At 38.1% G+C, this 22,975-nt stretch overlaps 1 protein-coding gene across 7 annotated transcripts in view; it reads left to right on the plus strand.

Annotated features, from left to right (window-relative positions):
- The window catches only part of LOC113950716 (coiled-coil domain-containing protein 169-like), a 44,030-nt gene that overhangs the window by 14,773 nt on the left and 6,282 nt on the right, over window positions 1-22,975 (plus strand). For 3 of the 7 annotated variants that reach the window (XR_003528861.1, XR_003528862.1, XR_003528863.1), the window contains exons 5-8: window positions 6,770-6,868; window positions 7,068-7,121; window positions 9,415-9,491; window positions 22,064-22,119. Coding sequence is in view for 4 of the 7 variants with exons in the window: in XM_027650826.1 (XP_027506627.1) it covers window positions 6,770-6,868; window positions 7,068-7,121; window positions 9,415-9,491; window positions 12,906-13,005 (330 nt within the window). In the remaining 3 variants the exon portion in view is untranslated. Of the gene's footprint in view, window positions 1-6,769; window positions 6,869-7,067; window positions 7,122-9,414; window positions 9,492-10,553; window positions 10,869-12,905; window positions 15,048-22,063; window positions 22,120-22,975 lie in introns of those variants that run through there. The other 4 variants (XM_027650826.1, XM_027650847.1, XM_027650856.1 and 1 more) reach the window with 2 other exon arrangements.

The raw sequence follows: 22,975 nt of genomic DNA on the forward strand, positions 1-22,975 counted from the left end.
ATGAGCATTGAGAATTCAATTTGTTTTGGTGAGGTTTCTTTTTGCTTGTTTCCCACAGAATTCAGGACAGGCAAATCCAGCCCTTAATGTTTTGGCTGAGTTTATATGCTGGTGTTCCTCCTCTCTTGATTTGTATTGAAGTACAGCAGCTAAAGACTTCAGATATATAAGGAGTCAGCTAGTTCTCCAGTTACTGCATTAAAAGTAGGGATAGTAGGTAACTTATAACCAGACCTGGCTAAAGTAGTCCTCTAGAACATCTCTGAAGTTTTACCATTTAAAATTTTCTAGTGTCTATTTTTGAAATTGCATTTAATAGTATTTGGCGACTTGGAGAGGTGTTTTAGTTGAGTAGGAACATCTGTGTTGCAAGATTCCCATAGAGTCTTCAGTATTGCCTACTGAACTCTGCATCGTCAATTAGGTACATGAATGCAGGAACAGAAGTCAAAAGGCTGAACTAACTGACTAAAGTTCCTAGGTATTAGCTGGGAGAAAGGCAGTTAGACTGGGATTCACAACAGATTACATATAAAGATGGAAAACCAATGGGAAGTTGATAAGAAATACCCAAGAACTGTGGCTGAAATCCTGCCTCCTTTCCAGAAGTAGACATGACCTTGCAGCCTTTCTCACTTGTTCCTTTTTCCTCCATATAAATTTTTGCATTTCTGACTGATTAACAGCCTGGCTTCAAAAATTATCTCAGCACCAGTAAAGTATGATGGTGGCAAGGGCATTTTCAGGATATGAGATATCAGAATGCAAGCTCTTAGGGTAGCAGAGGACTAAAATGTAACTCAACTAATTTCTTTCTGGGTTAAATTCTAGGCTGTCAGATAGGGTCATGTACTTTCTTCCTCATGTAACGTGGGTAGAGCATCCTTGCCAGTCTGTGCTCTGTTAGAGAGATGACCTCCAGGAAGCCTTGCTTTGAGACTCCATGAAAACTTTTAGCAGCAAACTAAGCAGCTCAATTAAGCTTACACTTATGGGCAACCACAACAGCAACAGCTCAGATGCCTACTTGTTATTCAGCAAAATCAAATGTGAGGAATGTAAGACATTGCATAGACTGCTTTACTAACGTGAGGATGTTAAATTCTTCCTGAAGTGCTGTGTCAGCTCCAGTCCTATTTTGATTTTGGGTTTCACTTCCCAATCTGAAAATTTGGAGTATTTTACAGCTTTCTTATTTCACAGGAGAATTGTAAGCATAGGTTTATTACAATTTATGAGGTACCCAGATACTGTAGGGATGGTAACTGTATGCTTTTAGTCACATTATCAACCTATTTCCATCTGTTTGCTAATCAGAAGCAGTGTAGTGCCCCATTTGTTTGCTTGCGTTTGGATAGCATCCTTGCTTCAGAGCTGAATGAATGCCCAGGCATCTGCAGTGGACCAGCTGCATTGGCAGCAAAAAATAGACAGTGCTTCTGAAAAGACTAATGAAGAAAAGATCTAAAAGTAGTCTACTCTGTAAGTGAAGGAACTCAAAGAAATTAGATGAGTACCATCACTGAGGAGATACCAAATTGCTCTGTCGTAAGTAACAGCTGCAACACCAAGTCCTGCTGTCTTATATAATACTGATGGACAATCTAGTAAGGAAATAAATAGTGGGCTGTGGATTTACATAGAACAAATCTGGAGAGCAGCATAAGCTTCTGTATTTATTGTATTTAAGCTTACTGTGGTGATACAAAATATGTAGTAAGTGGTACAAAATATGCTGTACAAAATATGCTGCCAGATGGTCATAGTCTTTAATGTCCAGTGAGGTCAAGAAAGCAAAAAACCTTAGTTTCATAGTTGGAAGGCTGAGGCCTTCTCTATCTGTCTTGTTTAGTTCCGTAGAGACACTGATGTTGAAATGAAATAGCACATGACCCTAGTGGAATTTAGCCAAATCTCTTTAATCTGCAGCTTACTTTTTCTCCTTGAATTGGCCAACATTGCCTGTATTGACTGTAGGAGTCCTCTGTACTAGGACAAAGTTTGCATCTGCATCCAAGGTACTTCTACTTTAATTAGGAAAAAATACCCAACAACTCCTCAATTCTTTTCATGTCTCAAGTTCTTTTTCAAGTCTCTGTTTTAACAGATTAAAGTTAATAACAATTCAGTCATATGTAAAGTATTCTCCAAAGATGCATCTCTTCTTCTCCTTTTTTTTCATATTGAACAGTGGGAGGAGTTATTCTTTTTTGCAACATGTTTTAAAAGTACTGTGCCTTTTACCACGCTCCTTCAAAATCTTAATTTCAATAGAAATCATTCTGAGGGAAATCTCAGTAAAGGCCAGGATTTTTTAAATGAAAAATAAAATTTGAAGCCAAATAACTAACATGTTATACAGAAAATTACGCAAAAAAAAAATTAAAGATACCATGATCTGTAGATGCTAGAAAAGACTTGAGACTTCAAACAGGCAGATGTAATTTTTTACTATTAGCAAACATTCATAAACTCTCTGAGAAATATACCATATAGGGATACTGGCCTTCTGGATCTGAGATTTGCATGCTAAAAAGGGAAAAAATGCTGAAATTTCCATGGAAAAAGAAGATGGAAATATTTGGAGAATCATGTTTTCTTCCTTTCCTTGTTTACTGAGAAAATCTGGTAAATAAAGGCCTAGCAAAACATGAAGGTCATGAGAAGAAATAATTGATTATTAAGGCAATGATCAGGTAATCAGTACAAAAAGTGAAAGGATTCATCTATTCTGACTAAGGAGGTTCTTGTGTTAGAAATAAAAAGAAACAAAAATTCTGTGACAGATAAGTATTTTACACAGGGGACCTAAGCAGACAAATTGGAGAAGCTGACAAGCTAGGAATGCAATAGCATTGATAATGAAAACATGAAGGGAAAACAAGTATTAAAGATACACACTTGTCATGAAAGAACATAACAGTGATAGATGTGGTATGTAGCAGATATGAGAGACTTTTACCATAAATGTTGTTGGTTTTTTTCTTCATCAGCTGTTTGGATGAATTCATCTTGAGGATGGGTAGGGAAAACAAAGTTTAGTCACAATAATATTGGGAAATAATATTGAAATATACATTGAAACAATATGATTTACTTAAATATTAGGACACAAATATTTTCTTTTCTCTATATGGATGTCTACCTCTTGGCTAGATATTTTAATTCCTACTACAGGCAGTGCAGGTCTTATTAATACAGTCAGCTGAGTACAGAGATTTGTATCTAGATTTATCTAGGTTGGCATCTTCTGTGGAATAATTGTATAAATGGTCTTGCAGATGTTTCAGTGCAGAGTAGCCCACTACTGCTCCAGAAGGATGTGTCTTGTGCAACCCATATGTTGTATCTGCCACACATGAATGTCTTGGCCTCTCTAGAACATCTCAGATGGCAACTAAGTTGAGCTCTTTAGCTGCTTAGCTGAATGAATCACTGCACATCAGTGATTGTCTTCACTGTGGCTCTTAGGAGGAGCTCCGTTCACATATTGGCACTCAAACGTAGATATACTCACATCAGACTAAATCCCATCCATACAGTCAGATATAGATATAAATATAACATTTGCATGGTTGAATTTGGCTATAATATTATTAAATTACTGCCAGAAATTGTATCATATGTGATACTTATAAATAAAGACTAAAAACCAAGGGCTAATAATAATAATGATGAGGCACAGATATCAGTGGATGTGATAATTAACGTATTTTATCAGAAAATACTGAATAAAAAGGAAGTAATGCTATTTTAGATTTTTTAAATCTACAAATCATTTCAGAAAAGGCGGTCAAAAAGCCTGCCAGGGATCATGAATTCATTCACTTTAAATTGAACGTATATATTGCCTAAGTTTTCAGTAAAGGTAGAAGCAATAAAATGCAGAACAAAGGGAAAAATAGCTAACATCAGCGAGTGCTTGGAAGAGGAAATAACAGTAACCAAATCCTAAGGAAAACTCAAAGAGCTGGATGTGCTTAAAATGAGGGAAATGGGTAATCTGTACCTTAGGATTCTGAAGGAACTGGCTTGCTACATCACTGATCTGCAAGTGGTTTTAATAAAGATATGTGCATTGTGTGTGCTGGAGTAAAGCACTTTTTTCAGTTTTAAGATAAAGAGAGAAATAATTGTTGCAAAATGAAACTGAAGCATGGATTTATTAAAAATGTCTCATGGTGGGCAAACCTGTTGACATTCTGTGATGAGACAGTAGATTTGTTGACACAATAAATATAGTAATCTTATTAATTGTGACCTCTGATAAAGACACCATGTCATATGGGAAGTGACTGATTAATTGAGAAAATGAAAATGAGTAGATTTGTTGAAAGAATAAAGAGCTGGCAAATGGAACATGATAGCAGTGATTAGTGAGGGAGTCTGCTGGGAGAGTACAAGCAGAGTTCTTCCAGGACCAGGTTTAGGAAGAATCTTAATATTTAATGCATGACCTTGATACACAAAGTAGAATTAGATTATGATATCTCTCTCCTGAAACCAATTATATAATATAATTGGGATCTGGATGTTGTCTAGGAAAAGAAAGACACTGAAGGCTAGATTATTAAAAATGGGAGTAAAATTTAATAGTGCAGACCAAAGGATTTAGGAAATAATAAAGAAATTCTGTTGTGAATTGAGAGCTGATACAACTGCAGAGGAACATCTAGGTATTCTAGCTGATTCGTTGTTGACTGTGAGCCAAGTTCAGTTTATTTATCCTAGTAAAATGAATGTTGAAAAAAGATGCTCATGTTTTCAGTCTATACATGCTGGGGACAAACACTAGGGAGGAAGAACATTTATCTTAAAACACATTTCAGTACAAGAACAATCAGGTACAAACTGACCTTGAGTAATCATAGAATAGTTTCGGTTGGAAGGGACCTTAAAGATCATCTAGTTCCAACGCCCCTGCCGTAGGCAGGGACACTTTCCACTAGATTAGGTTGCTCTGAGTCCCATCCAACCTAAAACACTTCCAGGGACGGGATATCCACAACCTCTCTGGGTAACCTCTTCCAGTGCCTCTCAGTAAAGAGTTTCTTCCTAATATCTAGTCTAAATCTACTCTCTTTCAGTTTAAAGCCATTACCCCTGTCACTACATGCCTTTGTAAGACAAAGTCCCTCTCCAGCCTTCTTGTAAGCTCCCTTCAGGTACAGGAAGGTGCTGTAAGGTCTCTATAGAACTTTCTCTTGTCCAGGCTGAACAACCCTAATTGTCTCAACCTGTCTTCAGAGAAGAAGTGCTCCAGCTCCCTTCTCTGGACTTGATGCAGCAGGTCCACATCCTTCTTGAGGGCCCCAAAGCTGGACGCAGTACTTCAAGTGGGGTCTCAAGAGAGCAGAGCAGAGGAGGACAGTCACTTCCCTCAACCTGCTGGCTGCACTTCTTATGATGCAGCCCAGGATATATGGTTGTCTTTCTGGGCTGCAAGTGCACATTTCCAGCTCATGTCAAGCTTTTTATCCACCATCACTCCCAAGTCCTTCTTCTCAGGGCTGCTCTCAATCCATTGTCATCCCAGCGTGTGTTTGTGCTTGGGATTGCCCTGACCCAGCTGCAAGTCCTGCACTTGGCCTTGTTGAACTTCCTGAGGTTTGCACAGGCCCATCTCTAAAGCCTGTCAAGGTCACTCTGCATGCCATCCCTTCACTTGCTGGTGAAGACATAGGCAACGAAGTAATTGAGAACTTCAGCCTTCTCCATGTCCTTGGTAACCCGGTCTCCTGTTTCTTTCTGGAAAGGGCCTACATTTTCCCTGGACTTCCTATTATCACTAGCATACCTATAGAAGCTTTTCTTGTTGCCCTTGACATCCCTGGCCTGGTTTAATTCTATCAGGACATTAACTTTCCTAACCTGATCCCTGACTGAACAATCTCTGTATTCCTCTTAGGTTACTGTCTGTGTTTCCACCCTCTCTAGGCTTTCTTTTTGTGGTGGAGCTTGTCCAGGAGCTCCTTGTTTGCAGGCCTCCTGGCATGTCTGCCCAAATTCCTCTTTGTTGGAGTGCATTGTTCCTGAGCTTGATAGAGGAAACTCTAAGATAAGGAATTTAAAGTCATCTATGCTAGAGGCTTCTATAAGAATGTCTCTACTGGACCAGTTTATAAAAGGGATTATGAGAAGCAGTTTTCCATGGTAGAAGTGGAGGAGGTCCTGCTTGAGTGTGTGTTTTACTTCCATTACACAGCAAGCAAAGATTCAGCTAGTGCCAGTAGTCAAAATGGACTACTGCTGTTACCCTAATTTATCCCAGTTGTAGGCAAGGTAAATGACTGAACACCTAAGACAGAGTTCCCACAAAATACTGCTTTCTAGCCAAGTTGGTATGAGTTGCCTTTGACATCCCATGTGCCTCTTCAGCCAGTTCAGCAGCTCTCTCAGCAAGTGGTTTGAAAATGGATGTGCTGGTAAGATCTGAAATCAGAGGAAATTTTGGTTAGAAGAAGGGAGCAATTCTGACTGGTCAGCACAAGGTTACTTTGCTAATCTGTCAAGGAGCAGGAGCATGGAAAGCTGTACCTGCATCATTTTTAACACAGTGGAAATGTAGTGTATAACTAATAATTGTAGCATATGGCTAATTGCTTCTGTCTCCGCAGTGTGCCAGCCAGAACCATGAAAACAAAAAGTGCACAAGAACCAAAGAGAATGACAAACATCATAATGGTTAAAAAATAAGGGCTATGGTGATGACATCTTTATTCAGAATGGAAATATTTGTAAAGCATTGTTTTATTTACTATAACCACAGGGTTCCTTAAAGAAGGTTCTTAAACAGCTGGAAGAAGAAAAGAGTCGTCTCCAGAATCAGCTAAAGGACTATGAGCTTAGACTGAAACAGGAAGCAAAGGTTTGTAATCACTGTATGCCTCTAATCTATAAAAGCTATTATGTTGTCTGACAAACAGTGTGTGTGGAACACACAATAGAATAGTTCCATAAAATATGTCACTGGAAAAACATTCTGCTGTATATTGGAGTTTTCCTGTGTGATTCAACTTTTAAAAATTTTGTTTAATGATAACCTGTATCTCTTGCTTTAACTGTAGGCTTACCACAAAGCTAATGATGAGCGGCGCACGTACCTCTCAGAGATCTTACAGGTAAGAAAAATGTGTGACTCAGTAACTTTCAAAAATCATTGCACTTTCTTAATATGGCAACAGCATCTGTTAATGCTGTTAGGTCAAAGTGTTTCATCACTTCATTCATATACCAAATCCGTTGCAAAAGCTGCTTTTTAAAAAATGTTAAGAGCTATAAATTGAAAGATTGCTACAGTTTATTAATTTTAAATACTTTTTTGCTTTTGTATCAACTGAAGTTTCATTGTTTCCTAGCATAGTCAAAGTGCTCTTAGCTGACAAAGCTGAAGCAATTTTCTGATACTTGCTTGCCCATCCGTTAGTCACAAGACTGCTGTGCAGTTGAACAGGATAGAAGCAAATTATTAGCAGGAGTGACACCTACCTTGAGTATCAATTTCTCTTTTTCATATTTTTCCTTTCTTCTTTTAAAGACAAACTAGGCAACCAGTTCAAAATTACTTTACAGCACATATTTTCATTAATTTTATAAGATAGGCATAAGACACCTTGTTTTGGTAAATTCACAGGTTAAATTTTATTGCTGCAAATTACATAATACATAAAATTTGATACTACAAACTGGAGGAACCTGCAATGGAATCTGTAAAGATTTACAGTACTTTTTATTCTGGAAAAGCCCTTAATTCCTGAATAATGTAAAAGTAATAGCTTAGTGTGACACTCAAGAAGGCTGTCTCTGAGTTACTGTCATAGCTAACTGGGGTGAAAGCCTGTAATTAGCAGTGTTTCATGTGTTTGCACAGTGGGCAACTTATTATCTTACATGGTTCATTACTGCTTAGGGAAATCTGAAAGAATTGCTTAAACTGACTGTCCAGCATGAAACCAAGAAAAAGTCCAGGAAATGCCCATGATAACCATTAATATCTTTACTTTAACAGTGAAACTAAGAATTCCGGAGGAAGAATGTAGGAAATAAAAGCTGATTTTGTTGCTGAACATGCTAGCAAGCAGAGTGCCTGTGTTCAGCTCCCTAGAAAAACACTTAAACATGCATAAAACATAGTTTGAAGTGAAGTATATGCACTGGCATGTTGCTTAAAGGGAGCAGTGGGGACAGGATTTTGCCCATGACACTCAGGGTAGTTAGTGCATTATATTTTCAGCAATTAATTATTTACTCATATGGTTTCAGAATCATATGAGAGCAAAATAGTAATCTTCAGATTAATATTCCTATCTTTAGTTCTCTGAATGTAAATTAGCCATTCTGAAGTAGTTGCAGAGGAATCTTCTGTAATCTATGGAGAGCGAATCATGTCTAAGGTGCAAACCATCACAGCTTTTTTAGGTCAAGATGAAATTAATTTCCTGGGGACTTTTCTGTTTAGACGTCTACCTTTTACATTGCTAATCTGAACATGACAGTAAACCTAACTGCACTGGTGCAGCTTGCCACACTTCAACTACTCGGTGCAGTTTTGAGCACTTCAGTATAAGAAGGGCATCACACTATTAGAGTGTGTCCCAGGGAGGGAGAACAATATGGCAAAAGGCCTCAAGGGCAAGAGTTATGAGGAGACACTGAGGTCACTTCGCTTGTTCAACTTGGATGAGAGAAAGCTGAGGAGTGACCTTACTGCTGAGTGGTGACCACATCCATCACAGTATACGGCTTCCTCAAGGAGGGCAGCAGAGAGCGAGCTGCTGATCTCGCCTCTGTGGTGCCTAGAGATATGACACGAGGAAATGGAATGAAGCAGCATCAGGAGAAGTGGAGACTGAACATTAGGAAAAGGTTCTTCATTGCATTGAGAGGGTGGTCAGTCACTGGATCAGGATCCCCAGGGAATTAGTCACAGCACCAAGCCTGTCAGACTGCAAGAAGCATCTGGACGATGCTCTTAGTATAGAGTTTAGTTTTAGGTAGTCCTGCAAGGAGCAGGGAGTTGAACTTGATGTAGTTTCCATTCTTAATGGTTTAACCATTCAAAAAGACAACTAATTGACTACAATTTGCTTTGTTTTGCATTCAGGGAAGTATGTTAGAAACATAATGCTTCTTCATTGGAAACGTGGAGTTATAGGGAAAATCACCAAAAATATGCTGATTGAAATTACATATTCTCTCATCATCCATCTTAATAAATAATGGTATTTTTGCACAGCAAGGGATTTTGGTATGTGTTCAATTACCTAAATCAATATGGCATCAGTATAATATGTGCTTAAAATACTTTAGGTCAGTAAGGCCAAAGTACGTCAAAACTAGTTTGGAAATATTTACTTCCTTAACTGTGATTGTGGTTAGGATTTAACTTGTTTTGCAAAAATTTGGCTATTACAGACCTCAACTCCACTTAAAATTGCTGAAAGGCAAAAACCAGATGCTCTGACTGGCAAGGGAGAAAAACAGATACTGAGGTAAATTTCCTTTATATTTCCTGTTTTCTGATTTATTATATGTTTTAAACATTGCAAATTTCTGTTCATGGTAAATATCACTAAGCATAACCCCACTGACGAAGTATTGCTCTTAACATAATTTTTGATACTGTTTTTCAATCAGTTTTATTTAATATTAAATATCTTGCAATGTTGAAAATACATATATTTAAATGGCCTTTTTAAATCTTAAAATACTTCAGATGATTTTTCTTTTTAACCTGTGTTTGAAATGGATATTTTTTTTTATATTACTGCAGAGTTGAGAGCAACAAGTATATCCCTTAGTACATTAAGAGTAAATCAATTAAATAAGTGCCTTGCTAGGTCCTTTTTAGCCGATGGATTGTAAAGCTTTTTGTGGATGATAGTGTGATTTTAGATGTCAACATACAAAGGCTTCATTGTTTAACAGATTTCTCTTTAGTTGTATGGGTTAGAAATATAAATTTGAAGAGTCCACCTGCTCTGAGATATATAGAAATAAAATTAATTTCTGATTGTAATGCTTGTGGATAAGCTTGAAATTGGAGATTTATTTTTTACCTGAACTAGAAATGTTAAGAATATAAAGTATGAAGAATAGAGGGAATCATATCAAAAGTTTGTTGAACCCAGTAACTTTCCTCCAGTGCCCAAAAGCAGATACCTACAAAAGTGTGTAAGCAAGCAGATATATTTGCTTTTGGAACTCTCCCAAATACTTTGTATTGAGAGACTTCTTAAGCTAGTATGGTTTCTAGGTATTTAGTATCTCACATTAAATACCCTTCCACAAACCCTCTTACCCATATTATTAAAATGAGCATACACAGTATATATTGGCATCATCTGAAAATATAATGAGTAAATTATGAGCATGAAATTGTGTGGACATGTTTGCCTACCAGCTTTATCCTCTCATTCCATGTAAGCACAGAATCACAGGATTTTGTAAATTGGAACAGTGAACTTTCATGCTCCAGAAGAGGATATTAGTAGAACATGAATTAATGTAATGCAATGTGAATTCAATTCTGTAACTGAAGTTTCTCCATATAGAAAAAGCACTGTGGGATACTAAAGTGCCCCATATGCCAGAGTGTTGCTTCTGGCTCCAATGATATTTAATATGGTTCATATGGAGAAGATTAGAAAGCTAGAACCAGGAGAATTCACTGCCTGTGCATTGAATATCATCAGCCAGATACTGAGATTTGCTGAGAGTTAGCACTGACCTGAGATTATGTCGGGATTTTTTTACAATCTATTTTAGTAGAGCATTACTACCCTGAAATTATACGACAATGTGTTTCTGTAATTTTCTTTGTATCAAACAAAAGAAAATGAAGTGTAAAATAAAATAAAGTGTCCTGTAACTGCTGGCCTCAGAAGATGTGTATTATTACAAATATCCCTTTTCAATCCATTTTACCTAAGAGGTTTTCTTTTTTAACTATTCAAAGGACATTAAATCCATAAAGATAATTGTTCATCTTTTAAGTTGTTCTTAGTATAAAAGGACCTAATTTGCAAAGGATTGCCTCTTATAACCAGTGACTTAGAACTTTCAGAACAAACTTTGATCTTTGTTGGCAAAATGGATTTAAGAATGGGGATTTGACATACTTTGTATTTTAAGGAAATACTGGAATCTAAGTATGCACTCTCTGATCATCACAAGGAAACCACAGCCATTGTCATATTATGCCCTTATTGATTTACAGCCTGAGGGTTGTTTGTTCAAGATGACATTAATGAGAAAACTAATTTCATTAAAATAAGAGAAAACCTGCATGATTGAAATTAAGCATATTCTTGAGAATAATTTGAAGATTTTCTGTCCAGACTTCTTATTTCACCTCTGTTGCCCTTTCAAAAAATGCCTGCATTGGGTCTCAAACCGTACTAAGAAACTATGGTTAATGTTTGTTTTAGCTATAGGTACAGGTATGGAAAGCCCAACCTGTATATTAAAGCAACACTGAACACATTTTTGATTAGTAATTGTGAACACTAATTGTTGATGCATTCAGTTCAGTAGAGGTCCTTTTTATGGTTATTCAGAGGACAAGAAGATAGGCTAGCTGAGGGTTGGGAAGAACATGGATGTCCTGATGACTCATATCTCTGATGCAACATGAGCAGCCAATTTATTGTCATTCTGAGCCCTCTCTTATACTGAGGCATATAATGGGGCTGATTAACTCAGCTTCAACACTGCATTGCTGCAGCTACCTGGCTTTTTAGTCTGTAAATCCAGCTGGTTTTTACTGAAAGAGGTTTTGTGCCTAACAAATTCCACATGGATATTTTCTACCTGCTTCATCAAGCCATACAGTCATCTGCAGATTAATCAACTGATTTTGAGTAATCGACTAATTTGAATTTAAACAATTGATTATTGAGCATTCATGGGGGCTTGGGTTCTGATGTTCCAGGTGTGAGTAGAACCATCTCCATATCTGTATGGGCACAGTTCTCCCTTCAAGACCCAAGACCAGTTGTCAGAGCTGGAACAAAGGATCTGTCAGGAAGACTAGTGATCCCTAGGGATGACTTTGTTGGCTCTTTGCCTGTAAATTTGAAACTTGCACAGATCACATCATCACAGCTTCTACCACATATCTGGCTATCATGATGAATATAATGATTTGATGTTGCGATATATTTTCCCTGAAAATGCCTTTACTTGAGAAAGACACTGAAACTCTGTATTATTATTGTCATTGGAGTATGTAAAGTGCTGTCTGTCCTCTCGAGTAATGAACAGGAAGAGAAACAGAGGTACGTTGCACAGGAGTAGAGATGCATGCTGCTTGGTCATGAGCATAATCCTTCCAGTTTGAGGAAGAACCATTCTTTCTCTGGAGAATTGCTTACATTTCCACTGACTTCTTAGATGATCAAGATGAAACTCTAGTAGGTTTCATGTAGGTGGTGTATGTATTCATGATGAATACCACTTCAGAAGTCTGCTGGAAGCATTTCCTATGGCCATTTCTTACAGTCATGGGCTTGAGAACCTGGGTCTCCAGAGTGGAATACCTGCACTGTAATTACATCTACATGAAGTGTTTTTCCATTTTCTGATGGGGATTCTTTAATTGACAAAAATGCCTCCTTAGGCAGGTGTCATCCTCTTAGTGCCTGTGTTTAGTATTCTATTCATGTTCTTCAAATACCATCACTTACATAACAGGAATCATGAGATGAAGATTGAGTTTGTATGCAGAATAATTAGATGCTCTGCTAACCTGCAAACCCAGAAGTATACTTGTTTTTTTCTATCTCAGGTTTATTAATTCATGGTAGTAATCAGATATGCAAATATAAAAAGCATGCACATTTCTAGCAGTTAAAGCTTGCAGGGAATGTGACAGTTGATGACTAACTTCACCCGTTTTATTTCAGAGGGAGATACAGTGTTCCAGGAAACCCGAAGATGGTTAGTCCTCGAAAACGATCAATTAAAAAGACTGTAGGAGTGAACAAGCTTCCACAACTGATATAATAAAATATAAAGCACTGATATAATGTTACTGCCAAGAATTTCCAGTCACTTTTAAAGGTGATTAAAAGTTTCTAAATTGAAAATGAAAGTATTAGTGCCTTATTGTAATGCCAGACATGTCTTCTTGGCAGCCTTAATGTAAGTGTGCCTCTGTCTAATGGAATTTTTCTTCTAGTTGCCATCTTTCCACTGGTGATCTCTGATCCTTTCCATTCTGCTTCACATCAGTGATTCTGGGTGTGAGGATGTTAGAATACTTGGAGAATATTTAATATCTTTATACACTGTGTAGACCCTTGAGCTCTGCACATTAACCATGGAAAACAAACATGCCTCTAGCAATTTTGACCTCTCAACCAAGAAGAAGAAAAAGGCAAACTGATGTAACCTATTGTCTCAAACATAACCTTTTTAAAAGCTGGCTTGCCACAGATCCTGTGTTGACTCCCACTTTCCATCTGCGTGGTTCAGAAGCATAGCAACATTTCCAGCTACTTTAGGCAGTAGTAATGGGTAGAAATAACAGAAAAATTGAGCACTTTTTATTAAGGATTCTTCAGAGCCTATCTTATCAAGAGGTTGTTTCTTTTAAACACTGTATCCATGTTATTTTTCCTGATATTGGTATGTTGCTCTTTGAAATTTGAACTCTCTGATGAACCCTTGTATCCACAGTCTGTGTTCCATAAAAATCTCTTGTATTCTTCAGTGGCACTGATCCCTGTATTTTTAGGGTCCAAAATAGCACCAGCCCTAAAATTCATCTCTTCAGTGAAAATAGAACTACTTTGTCTTTTCATTCTTAAACATGCAATTATTGTTGCATTTTTATTACCTACATTTTAGTCATTAAACTTCAGCAGAAATTTTTCAAGTGGCAACAGGAAAAAAGTTTTGGTAATGAAGCTTCGAGCCTCTGGGTTACATCTTAAAAGCTCTTGGCAGAGCAAATGTGCTTGCTTGACTTCCCTTTATTATTTTAAGAGCATCTCTAGCTCTTTGCAGTATGAAAGCTTTTTGCCTCTTTAAGAGCAGTGCTGATAGTTCTTTATTACTGGCAGCATTAAAGTGTTGCTGTAATTAAACTCATCCAAAAAGACCAAAGATGTAATTTTGAAATGCATAGGGAAAAGACCTGCAGCCTATTCAGTATGGAAACCCCATTTTTTCTCTTACATAGTATGAAATTTATTACGAATATTTCTAATGTTATCATAATGCACCTCGTATCATTCTTTCGTAAGCAGGGTGATCTACCTGGCCAGTTTTTTTTCTCACAGCCTAGCACAGCTGATTAGGTTAGCACTCTTCTGTTCCTGTTTTTTGCCTGGAAAATTTCCGAAGGTTGATTGTGCTGGCATTTGTCTTTGTGGATAAGAAAAGGGGAAAAATCTCCATAATGGTCCTATTGGCATAAAAGACAAGGGACATCTGCAGTAGTAAAGAAGATTGAGTTCTTGGGTTCATGCAGCAGACATTTACTACTGCTGAATCAAATGTTAGTTAATGCACTCAAGTTTGGACCCTGTAGAACCTCAGAATTGGTGGAAACATTGCACAAATATGGCAGAACAGCATTTATTCACAGCAGGACACTTGGATGCTGCCCTCATGCGTTGTCCGCACTGAGGACTTAAAAAGAGACTTTTTTTGAAGCTTAAAAAGAGACATTTATTGGTACAGTTTGGTACAGTAATGACCTAAGGAGAAGAGCAGACTACATCCTATTTAGTCCCTGTTTCAGCTTGCCAGGAACAATCTCGGGATTTGAAACTCAGTAGTATGATAATTAAGCGCTAAAACATTCTTATTCTAATCCAATGTCCAGCTGTAATGTTTGCTGTGCAAAGTGGTTATAGTTCTGTACTCTTACTTTGAATTACTTGGCATTTCATTTTCTTTCTGTCTTTCTGAAAATAAGGACAAACCTGATGATTGAGTTTGACAACTCTCCTTTCTTTGCAACAGCAAATTAAGTTTTTGGTTTCAGAAATGCTGCGTTGTCTCTTTGGACCTAAATAAAACTTTTACACTTCTAGCTATCCCCAACCATGTAGGAATTTTTTGTTTGTTTTGGTGGGTTTGGGTGGATAACTGTTTTGAAATTCCTGGATTTATCTGTGTGGGATTTTCTTACTGCTATTGTATTGTCCTGTGAAATGTGGTTTGTTGCCATTTACACAGTGAACAGTTACAAAGCTTTATACAATATCTTCTATACGAATATTTCAGCACATTTAGGATTAATTAATCCTTCAAAACATGGTATGTATTATTATTTTAGGCATAGAAGACAGAATCACAGTTAGGTTTAATTAAAGTAGATATAAGAGTGTAGTGATGTCGGGTTTTCCCCTGATCTCACAACAGTGTGATTTTTGTAAAGTTGCTGACCACTGCAAGGTAAATCCTGTCTCCTCTAAAGTCTCTGTGCATCATACATGAAACTGAAGGAATCTGAAAGCAAAAATGGGAAACTGAATTGCTGACAGCTGTGGTCAGTGATTGAATGGAGCTAAATATCAGAGGAAGACAGGATCAGAAGTGAAGGTTTGAGTCTGGCCAAACTTCTTTCTGCAGCATAGAATGTAACGGAATTCCAGATATACTGGTTGTAGTGTGTAAGTGCCATTCATAAATGTACTGGGAAATTCAGCACTTGAGAGGATGCTTCCTTTACATGGTTACTCGTGTAAGTCCACTGATTTCAGATGAGTCATGATTTTGAGGTAACTAAGGCACTTCAAGTAATTACCCATATTGTTTCTGGAAAATATAAATTTAAAAGCTCAAAATTAAAAAAAAAAAAAGCCTTGTTTTTTCCTTTTAAAGTCTCATGATTTAAGAGAGTATTGAATCATGATTTTTGTTTTTAATGAATCAGTATTGCAGCAGTGTATTATTCTATGATAGAATAAAATTCAAATGTTTATTGGATGGGCCTTGACTGTATGGCTGATTATTGTGTAATTATGCAGCATAACCACAGGTTCCAGAGATCTTGGGTGATGAGCTTCTTCATATTCAGGATATTATTAATAATAAGCAAGTTATTTCACTGCTTAAATACTTTGTTTAATGGGTCCTCTGTATAAAAACTGACTAGGTGGCAAATAAATAAATAAATTAATAAATAAATGAACCTCTGTGTTATTATGCTTCTGCTATTTCTGCCAGACTGGTGTCAAACATAAACTGTTCTTTGAACTAGCTCTATCTGGAAGCAGATGTAAAGTACATGGACTAAAATCATAGCTAATTGCAATAGTTTTATCTCTTTACATATAGGAGTCACACTAGTGGCAGACAGCTCTAGAATGGATAATGAGGTGGCAGTACTTAATTTAACTTGGCAGATCAGTTTAACCCTCTCTTCCAAAAATACAAACGTTTTATGTAGTTCCTCATAGGTTACAGCTTGCAATACTTCACTAATCTTGGAATACTTCACTAATCTGTGCCATAAACTACCAACTAAGAACCATGTAGAGCCCAAATGAGTATCCCACATCTTCAGGAGCAGCATGCGGGTGGGACCAGGCTTTCCCTGTGTTTCTTTGAGCAACCCGATGCAACACCCAAAGACCTCCTTTCTAGGCTGGTAATGTTCCTATGCTCTGGTTCCCTTGTAACTTCCTCACCTCTCCCTTTGTTGCCTGGGAGAAGACAAATTCTGCTTCAGGTACCCATCTGTAAATTGGGCAAAATAGTATGTTTCTGATGCTGAGAAGTAATATGAAGATAAATACACCAGCGCTGGAAGGAAACCAACAGGTAAAACCACAATGAATCTAAGTAAGCCTGACCTAAATCAAAGGAATAATATTGGTGCTATGTTGGTGCAGAAACTTAACAGTTGTGGCTTTACCAGTAAAGATTCATGTAGGGGTATTTCCCAATGAACACAACCCAGCAGTGACAGCAGTTGCTCTGCGAGTCTTGTCAAAGGGAAAAATGTCAACCCTGTAAAGAGAAGGATCCCATGTGAGGTCCAGGACATGCCTTACTCCCCCACCGTTGTACAACAGGCACTTACCCCTGCAGCTGTCTTGTCCCGCTACACAACTAGCAAGTGTCCTGTAGGGAATCTGCCAAGGGATGATGTGGTGTAACAGAGCAATGCAGGATAGGAACCAGAAAAATCGCGCACAGCTGAAGAGTTATTTTGGGGGAAGTATGAAGCAACAAGGGTGTGCACCCTTGATTTGTCCTGTGCAGATCAGGAATAGGATACTGAGACATCTTAAAAAAAAGAGGAAAAGAAGGAAAATTAGTGTGAGAATCATCTGTCCCAACTCAGCTTAAAATTCCTACATCAAAGTCTAAGATATTGACTCCACGAGCAGTCAATTGGAAAAAAAACAGACACCTTCAGAGTGCAGTTCCTCTCATTCTAACAAAGATGCTTAAAATGGATCAGATGACACATCAACCGGATTTGTCTCCACTGACTAGAAAGGAATTATAAGATGACAAATTCAGAGTAACCTGTTTGAATCCTGTTCTTGAAAATGTCTTTATTTTTCTTTCTCCGGTTAGGGACAGTGACATCCAGGATCAGTAGAGGGTCTGGGCTAAGAAGCAGTACTGAGCTGCAATTTGACTCTTTGAGTCAAATTTGAGTTTATCTTTTCCTCTTGCAGCAGCTCAGCACACAACAGAGGACCTGTTCTTCAAGCATCATATTTACAAGGCCCACAGATCTATTCTCATGTTGTATAAGTATTTACAAGGACAAATTACCTCTTTTTTTCCTTCCTTTTGAAGACATTTGGCAAGCTCCATACTCTTTTGAAATCAAACCAACAAGCTGCTGCGTTATGCTAAAAAGCTCTCCCTAAAGCCTATGGATCTCCAATATGAAGGTGGGAAAATAGACCCCATAGATCAATTCACTACAGACCTTAGAATATATCTGATGCAGTTGTGATAGGAATCAATAACCTGGAGAGCAATACTTTTTTGTGTGTTCCTGTCTCTTAAAAAGCTGAGCTAGGAATTTACTAATGACAAGTCAAATTATTGGCTGGGCAAATGTCTTTTTGGAGGATTAAAATGCTTTGTAATTCCTGCCAGACCTGTAATAGCTGACAGCATAACTTTGTTAGTATAATATATTTCTGAGGCAAGAATAATTTGTCCAAATACACTTAAAGTGTTTGGATGAAATAATCTGCCTTGCTTTAGGCTGCTGTCAGAAAGCACATCTCAGCCTTGGCTCAGAGGGGTGCAAGAGCCCTGTGTCCTTGGCTGGCTGGTGAGGAGAGGAAGTGGAAGAGCAGATGTCTGTGCTTGTGTTTTCCACTCCAGATATCTGCAGCAAAGCACCAAGTCTGAAAACATACTGTGTTGTGCTCGTTACTGCCTTTGCTAATGTTTCTTAATTTGTATTAATACCTCTCCAGTGGCTGGTGGTTTAGGGTGTATCCACAGATGTGCTAAGCTGGACAAGTAATGGGAATTCTTAACAATCTAAATCAACAAAAGGCTCGACAGAGGTAGAAAAAATATCTCTTTCCAACCTAATCGAAACTAGAAAAAAACCACTTTATATTAGAAAACCATTCTCAATTTTTTGGCTCTGCTTTGATGCCTGAGTCATCCTGGACTGGGCCTGACCCTGGTTCCCCTCACAGGAACCCAATCTCCAACTCCACTTGCAGGCAGATGTCATGTCCCAGCCATGGCTGTTCACATCTCCAGGGAGGTTCTCGATGCCTGGGGCTGGGATTGCCCCTGGTGCCCACCCCCCCCGAACCACTCCCCCAGTTTGTGCTGCTCCTGGCTGGGACAGTAAGATGGTCCCTGCCAGCCCTACCCTGCCTGCCTAGGGATCCCCTGCAGTTCCCAGCCCTCAGTATCAGGGGTCACTGGCTGTTGCCCATCCTGTCAAATTTGCACTCACTGATAGTGCTGACATAAATAACAATTCGCTGACTGCAGGAGTGATTTACTTTAAGCACTTTAGCACCTGCTGTTGCTCCTTACGGGATTATCATGCCCCAGATTGTTACTAGCAGCCCAGGGTTTACAGCTTTAGCATGTGTGTACAAATTACCTTACAGGAGTGGGTTCATGCACTTACTCTGTCCTCCCCACGACCCTGCTTCATGTTAAGATCTCACATGTTACTGGAAGCCATACATTTAAGACATGTGATGACTGGAAAAAAAAATCAGCAGTTATACTAACATGCATGCTTTTAATGGTATATATTAGCATTTGACAGTATCTCATAGTTCAGAATAGCAGAACGTTCTCCATTGTTGGCTTATTTTGTCACCAGGTGGATATCACTGGTAATTCCAGTGATATCCTTCTTAGTCTTTCCTGAAAAGGCTAAGAAGGATATAGAGGTGGAAGAGTTATGAACTTGTGCTAAAACCTCTGCAGAGATTTGGCATTTCACACTGTGCCCCTGGGCTGGCATTCAGTGTGAGGAGCTATAGCGGTTTTCAGGGCGGATATTCCAAAAACCTTGGCAAAAACAGCTGTCTCACTCCTCTACTTAATTGCTTTAATTGCTGATTCTTCTATTCTCTGCAGTTTGCAGCACCTCCCTTCTCACCGAAGCATTTCACAGCACTGCAAACTTAGTCCTTCATCTCATTTTATTAAAGTTGGTCACGTGCAAGTCTGAACCATAGTAGAGTTCAATCATTATTTTCTAGTCTGGTAGTTTCCCAACACCATCTGCTTCCTAGTGCCAGCGCCAGCTACAGTGGTGCCTGCTATACCCTTTTTGAACTGTCTGTCCTCTCTTCTCTCACTATCAAAATTTTCACTGGAAATTACTTGAATTGCATGGCTTAGTATGGCTTTGTGGACTACTTTTCTGGTCTCAGAGAACTGTCATTTAGGAGAAATGCCCATGGCATTGCCAAGCAGGTAAAATGGAAGATTCTTCTGTGCCCAAAGTTACGAAAGACAGAAAAAAGAACATGCTAACACTACAGAGGATAAACAGCACCCTGCTGCCTTCCCAACAGTGCTGTGATGATGTACAACAAAAAATCCCACACAAACATCAAAAAAACACCAACCCAAAACAACTCCCCTAAAATCTAAATAATAGGTTTATACAATGAAAGGCAGAACTGGTACATACAAGTTTTGAGTTGTTTTGTGGAAAAATTCAACATGAATATGAAAACATTGTAGTATCAAACTTCTTATAAATTTCAAATTTAAATAAGCATTGATACAAAGCAGGGGTAGAAGAGGAAGGTTACCCTATAAAGGCCTTTGAATGGTTCGCTTAAGAAATACCTGAGGGACTATTTTAAATATAAAACTGTGTTCAGAAGCAAGGAAGATACTTCTGCTACAGAACAAAAGAGATTTACTGAGGACATTTATTTACTTAATTTATTTACTTGTAAAGTTTAACAAGTTTAATGGACTGGTAGAATTCTCATATAAAGAAAAAAAGAGAGAGAAGATGTTTTAAAGTAAACCTGCATGCTTTTGGCATTCTTCTGAGCTGGAGTGTAAGCATAGCTGAGTTACTTGCCCCACATATCTGTGCAAAGACTGTCTAACAGCATTCATTAGATTTCTGGACCCTTAAAAAGTGGGTCCAGATAATACAGAATGGGGTGTTAATGTTTACGTTAAGGCAGATTTTAGAAGGACTTTACAGAGTAAATTCAAAGAGGACCCAAATTATATAGGGCTTGAAAGTTAGGTTCCAGAAGGGGAATCTGCTGATGACACTCTCTGTAGGTTCCATTGGAAAGGTTAAAAATCATAGGATGAGATTTGCAGCACTCAGATGCTGAAGAGGGAGAAGCCTAAGCAGCCAGCCAGTAGTCCAGTCATCAGTATGATCACCAGGAATGGTGGAGAGCTCCTGTCAATTCTGCTTTGTCTCATCCAACCCAAGTGGGAAGAGATTCCATTTCAGTTATTGGCCACTTCATGATAAAATGTAGCTTAACCAGAAAATTATGTACTGTACTCCATTTCAGAACCCACAAATGTCTTTGGGACAGTTCAGTGTTTAGATGTTTTCGTGTTAACAGAGTTTAGAAATAAATACGTCGCTGATGTCATTGCACGTACATTGCAATATACATGTTTTCCACAGTCATCCAGAATTCTCTGGTGTTTGACAAACACAAAATGCCCTGCTGGAATGATTGTATAAAACAGGTTGTTAGTTGCTTTTTTTTTTTTAAATACCGCTTTATATTTTGACATTTACTTGTACAAGAAGACTGAGAGTAGTCATAATCAAGTGAAAGGAAAAGGTCTTTTTAATAAGGAATGCTGAAGAGACTTTTTGTAACCTTTTCACCCAATCAAATCAACAGGCAAATCAACATTTCTGATATGTACATCTCTGGAAGAGATGCTCTTACCAGCTTAGCTATCTCAGTTGTTGCCCAAGAATCACTGTTTTAAATATAACAAGTCAGTCTCCCTCTTCTACTTTTTCACTAACCTTAAACACAACTGATATTTAAGAGCCAGAAATTGTGATTTTGACAATTTTAACCCAGTGATGGCATCAAAAGTCTTCTGCCTCTGAGCTGGTTAGTCAGGCTGGTGAATCTCAGGAAGGATAAGTTTGGGTTTCTTCAGCATGTGCAGAAATACCAAAAGATTTTCTCTCCAAGTGTGACATTGTTATCAAATAAGCCTTTTCTATTCGTACATTTCTTGTCCTGTGTTTTTAAAAGAAGTCTGTGGTGAAAGCATTGAAGGTGCTAACATCTAAAGTTACTTTGAGGCATCTAGGTAGTGGAAACACAAACCTGAGAAATGCAGGAAGTTTTCAAAACTGCTTGAATTTCCTGGTAGAAAAGGTAGGAAATCAAAGTCAATCTAGACAACGTGTGCCATGTCTAAGTTTGCAGCTTCTCAGGGATAAAGATACTATTTCCTATGGGGAAAAAATAGAAACCAAGTGTTGATGCTTATTGTTCTAAAATATGTATTTGATTTGCAATTAAAAAAATGGAAGCAAATCTGTGGGAAGTATTTCATACCAAAGATTTTTAATAACTTTTATGACTCATATTTATGAGTCTTGGTTTTGTCTTTGAATTTTCAGGTAGAAGGCATCATTTCAGCTACTGAAAACAGTGTTTTCATCATGGAAAAATCCAGGTATTGTTTTCTGGGATTAACAATTACCATCACCATTAGCTGTGCAATCTTGCTCAGCTGGGGGTGCATGTACAGCATATCTGCCCACTTGGAGGAGATTTGCATTCCATGAGAAAACTTGAAGCTAATGTATGACAAACCAGAAAAATCTGCAATACCTGTAATTTTCTACTCAGGTGACAGTTGTGTAACTGAAAGAGGATTTTCTTGTGTTTGTAATAGAAGGGTTTTCTTTCTTTTTGCTGTATTGTACCTTTAACTATCAGTAGCATCTTCAGGCTGGTGGGTGGAAATTGTAGGCAAGCTACACAGCTCTTTGGAAAACATCCCATTCATCTGAGCTGAGCTCTTGGGAAAACATTTTTGAAAGGAAAAGTGGTTGAGCTAAGAATAGATGATTACTTTTAAATTTGCTTTCTAAGGGCCATTAAGTAACCAAATTAGCCCCTTTGACTGGGAGGAAAGCTCAGTAAACCAATGTAGTGTTGAGTCACAATGTGTACTAGTGAACACAGGGGAGGGAGCTTTGCGTGTTTGGGTGGAAAGTTCCCAGTGATGGCCATGATCCATTCTCTTCAGCATAAAGCACTTCATCAGGTGAATATTGACTAGCCCTTACTTTGGCCTGCAGTACCTCCTGAGGTCATCCTGCAGGTCGTGACCCAGCCTAGATGCCCAGAATTCAAATGTGAGCTGATGTGTTGTCCCGGCAAGGCACTTATCTTTAAGGCTTCATTTTACTTAGATGATTCTGAATATGGAATGATGTTATAATTAGGACACTTGGCTGGGCTGTAGGAGATGATGATGATACAGTGACTCAATTTCTCACTTGCCTGTGGGATGACAACTGTTT

This window comes from Corapipo altera, unplaced genomic scaffold (assembly GCF_003945725.1).
Source record: "Corapipo altera isolate COAL_440 unplaced genomic scaffold, ASM394572v1 0, whole genome shotgun sequence".
Classification (NCBI taxonomy): Eukaryota; Metazoa; Chordata; class Aves; order Passeriformes; family Pipridae; genus Corapipo; species Corapipo altera.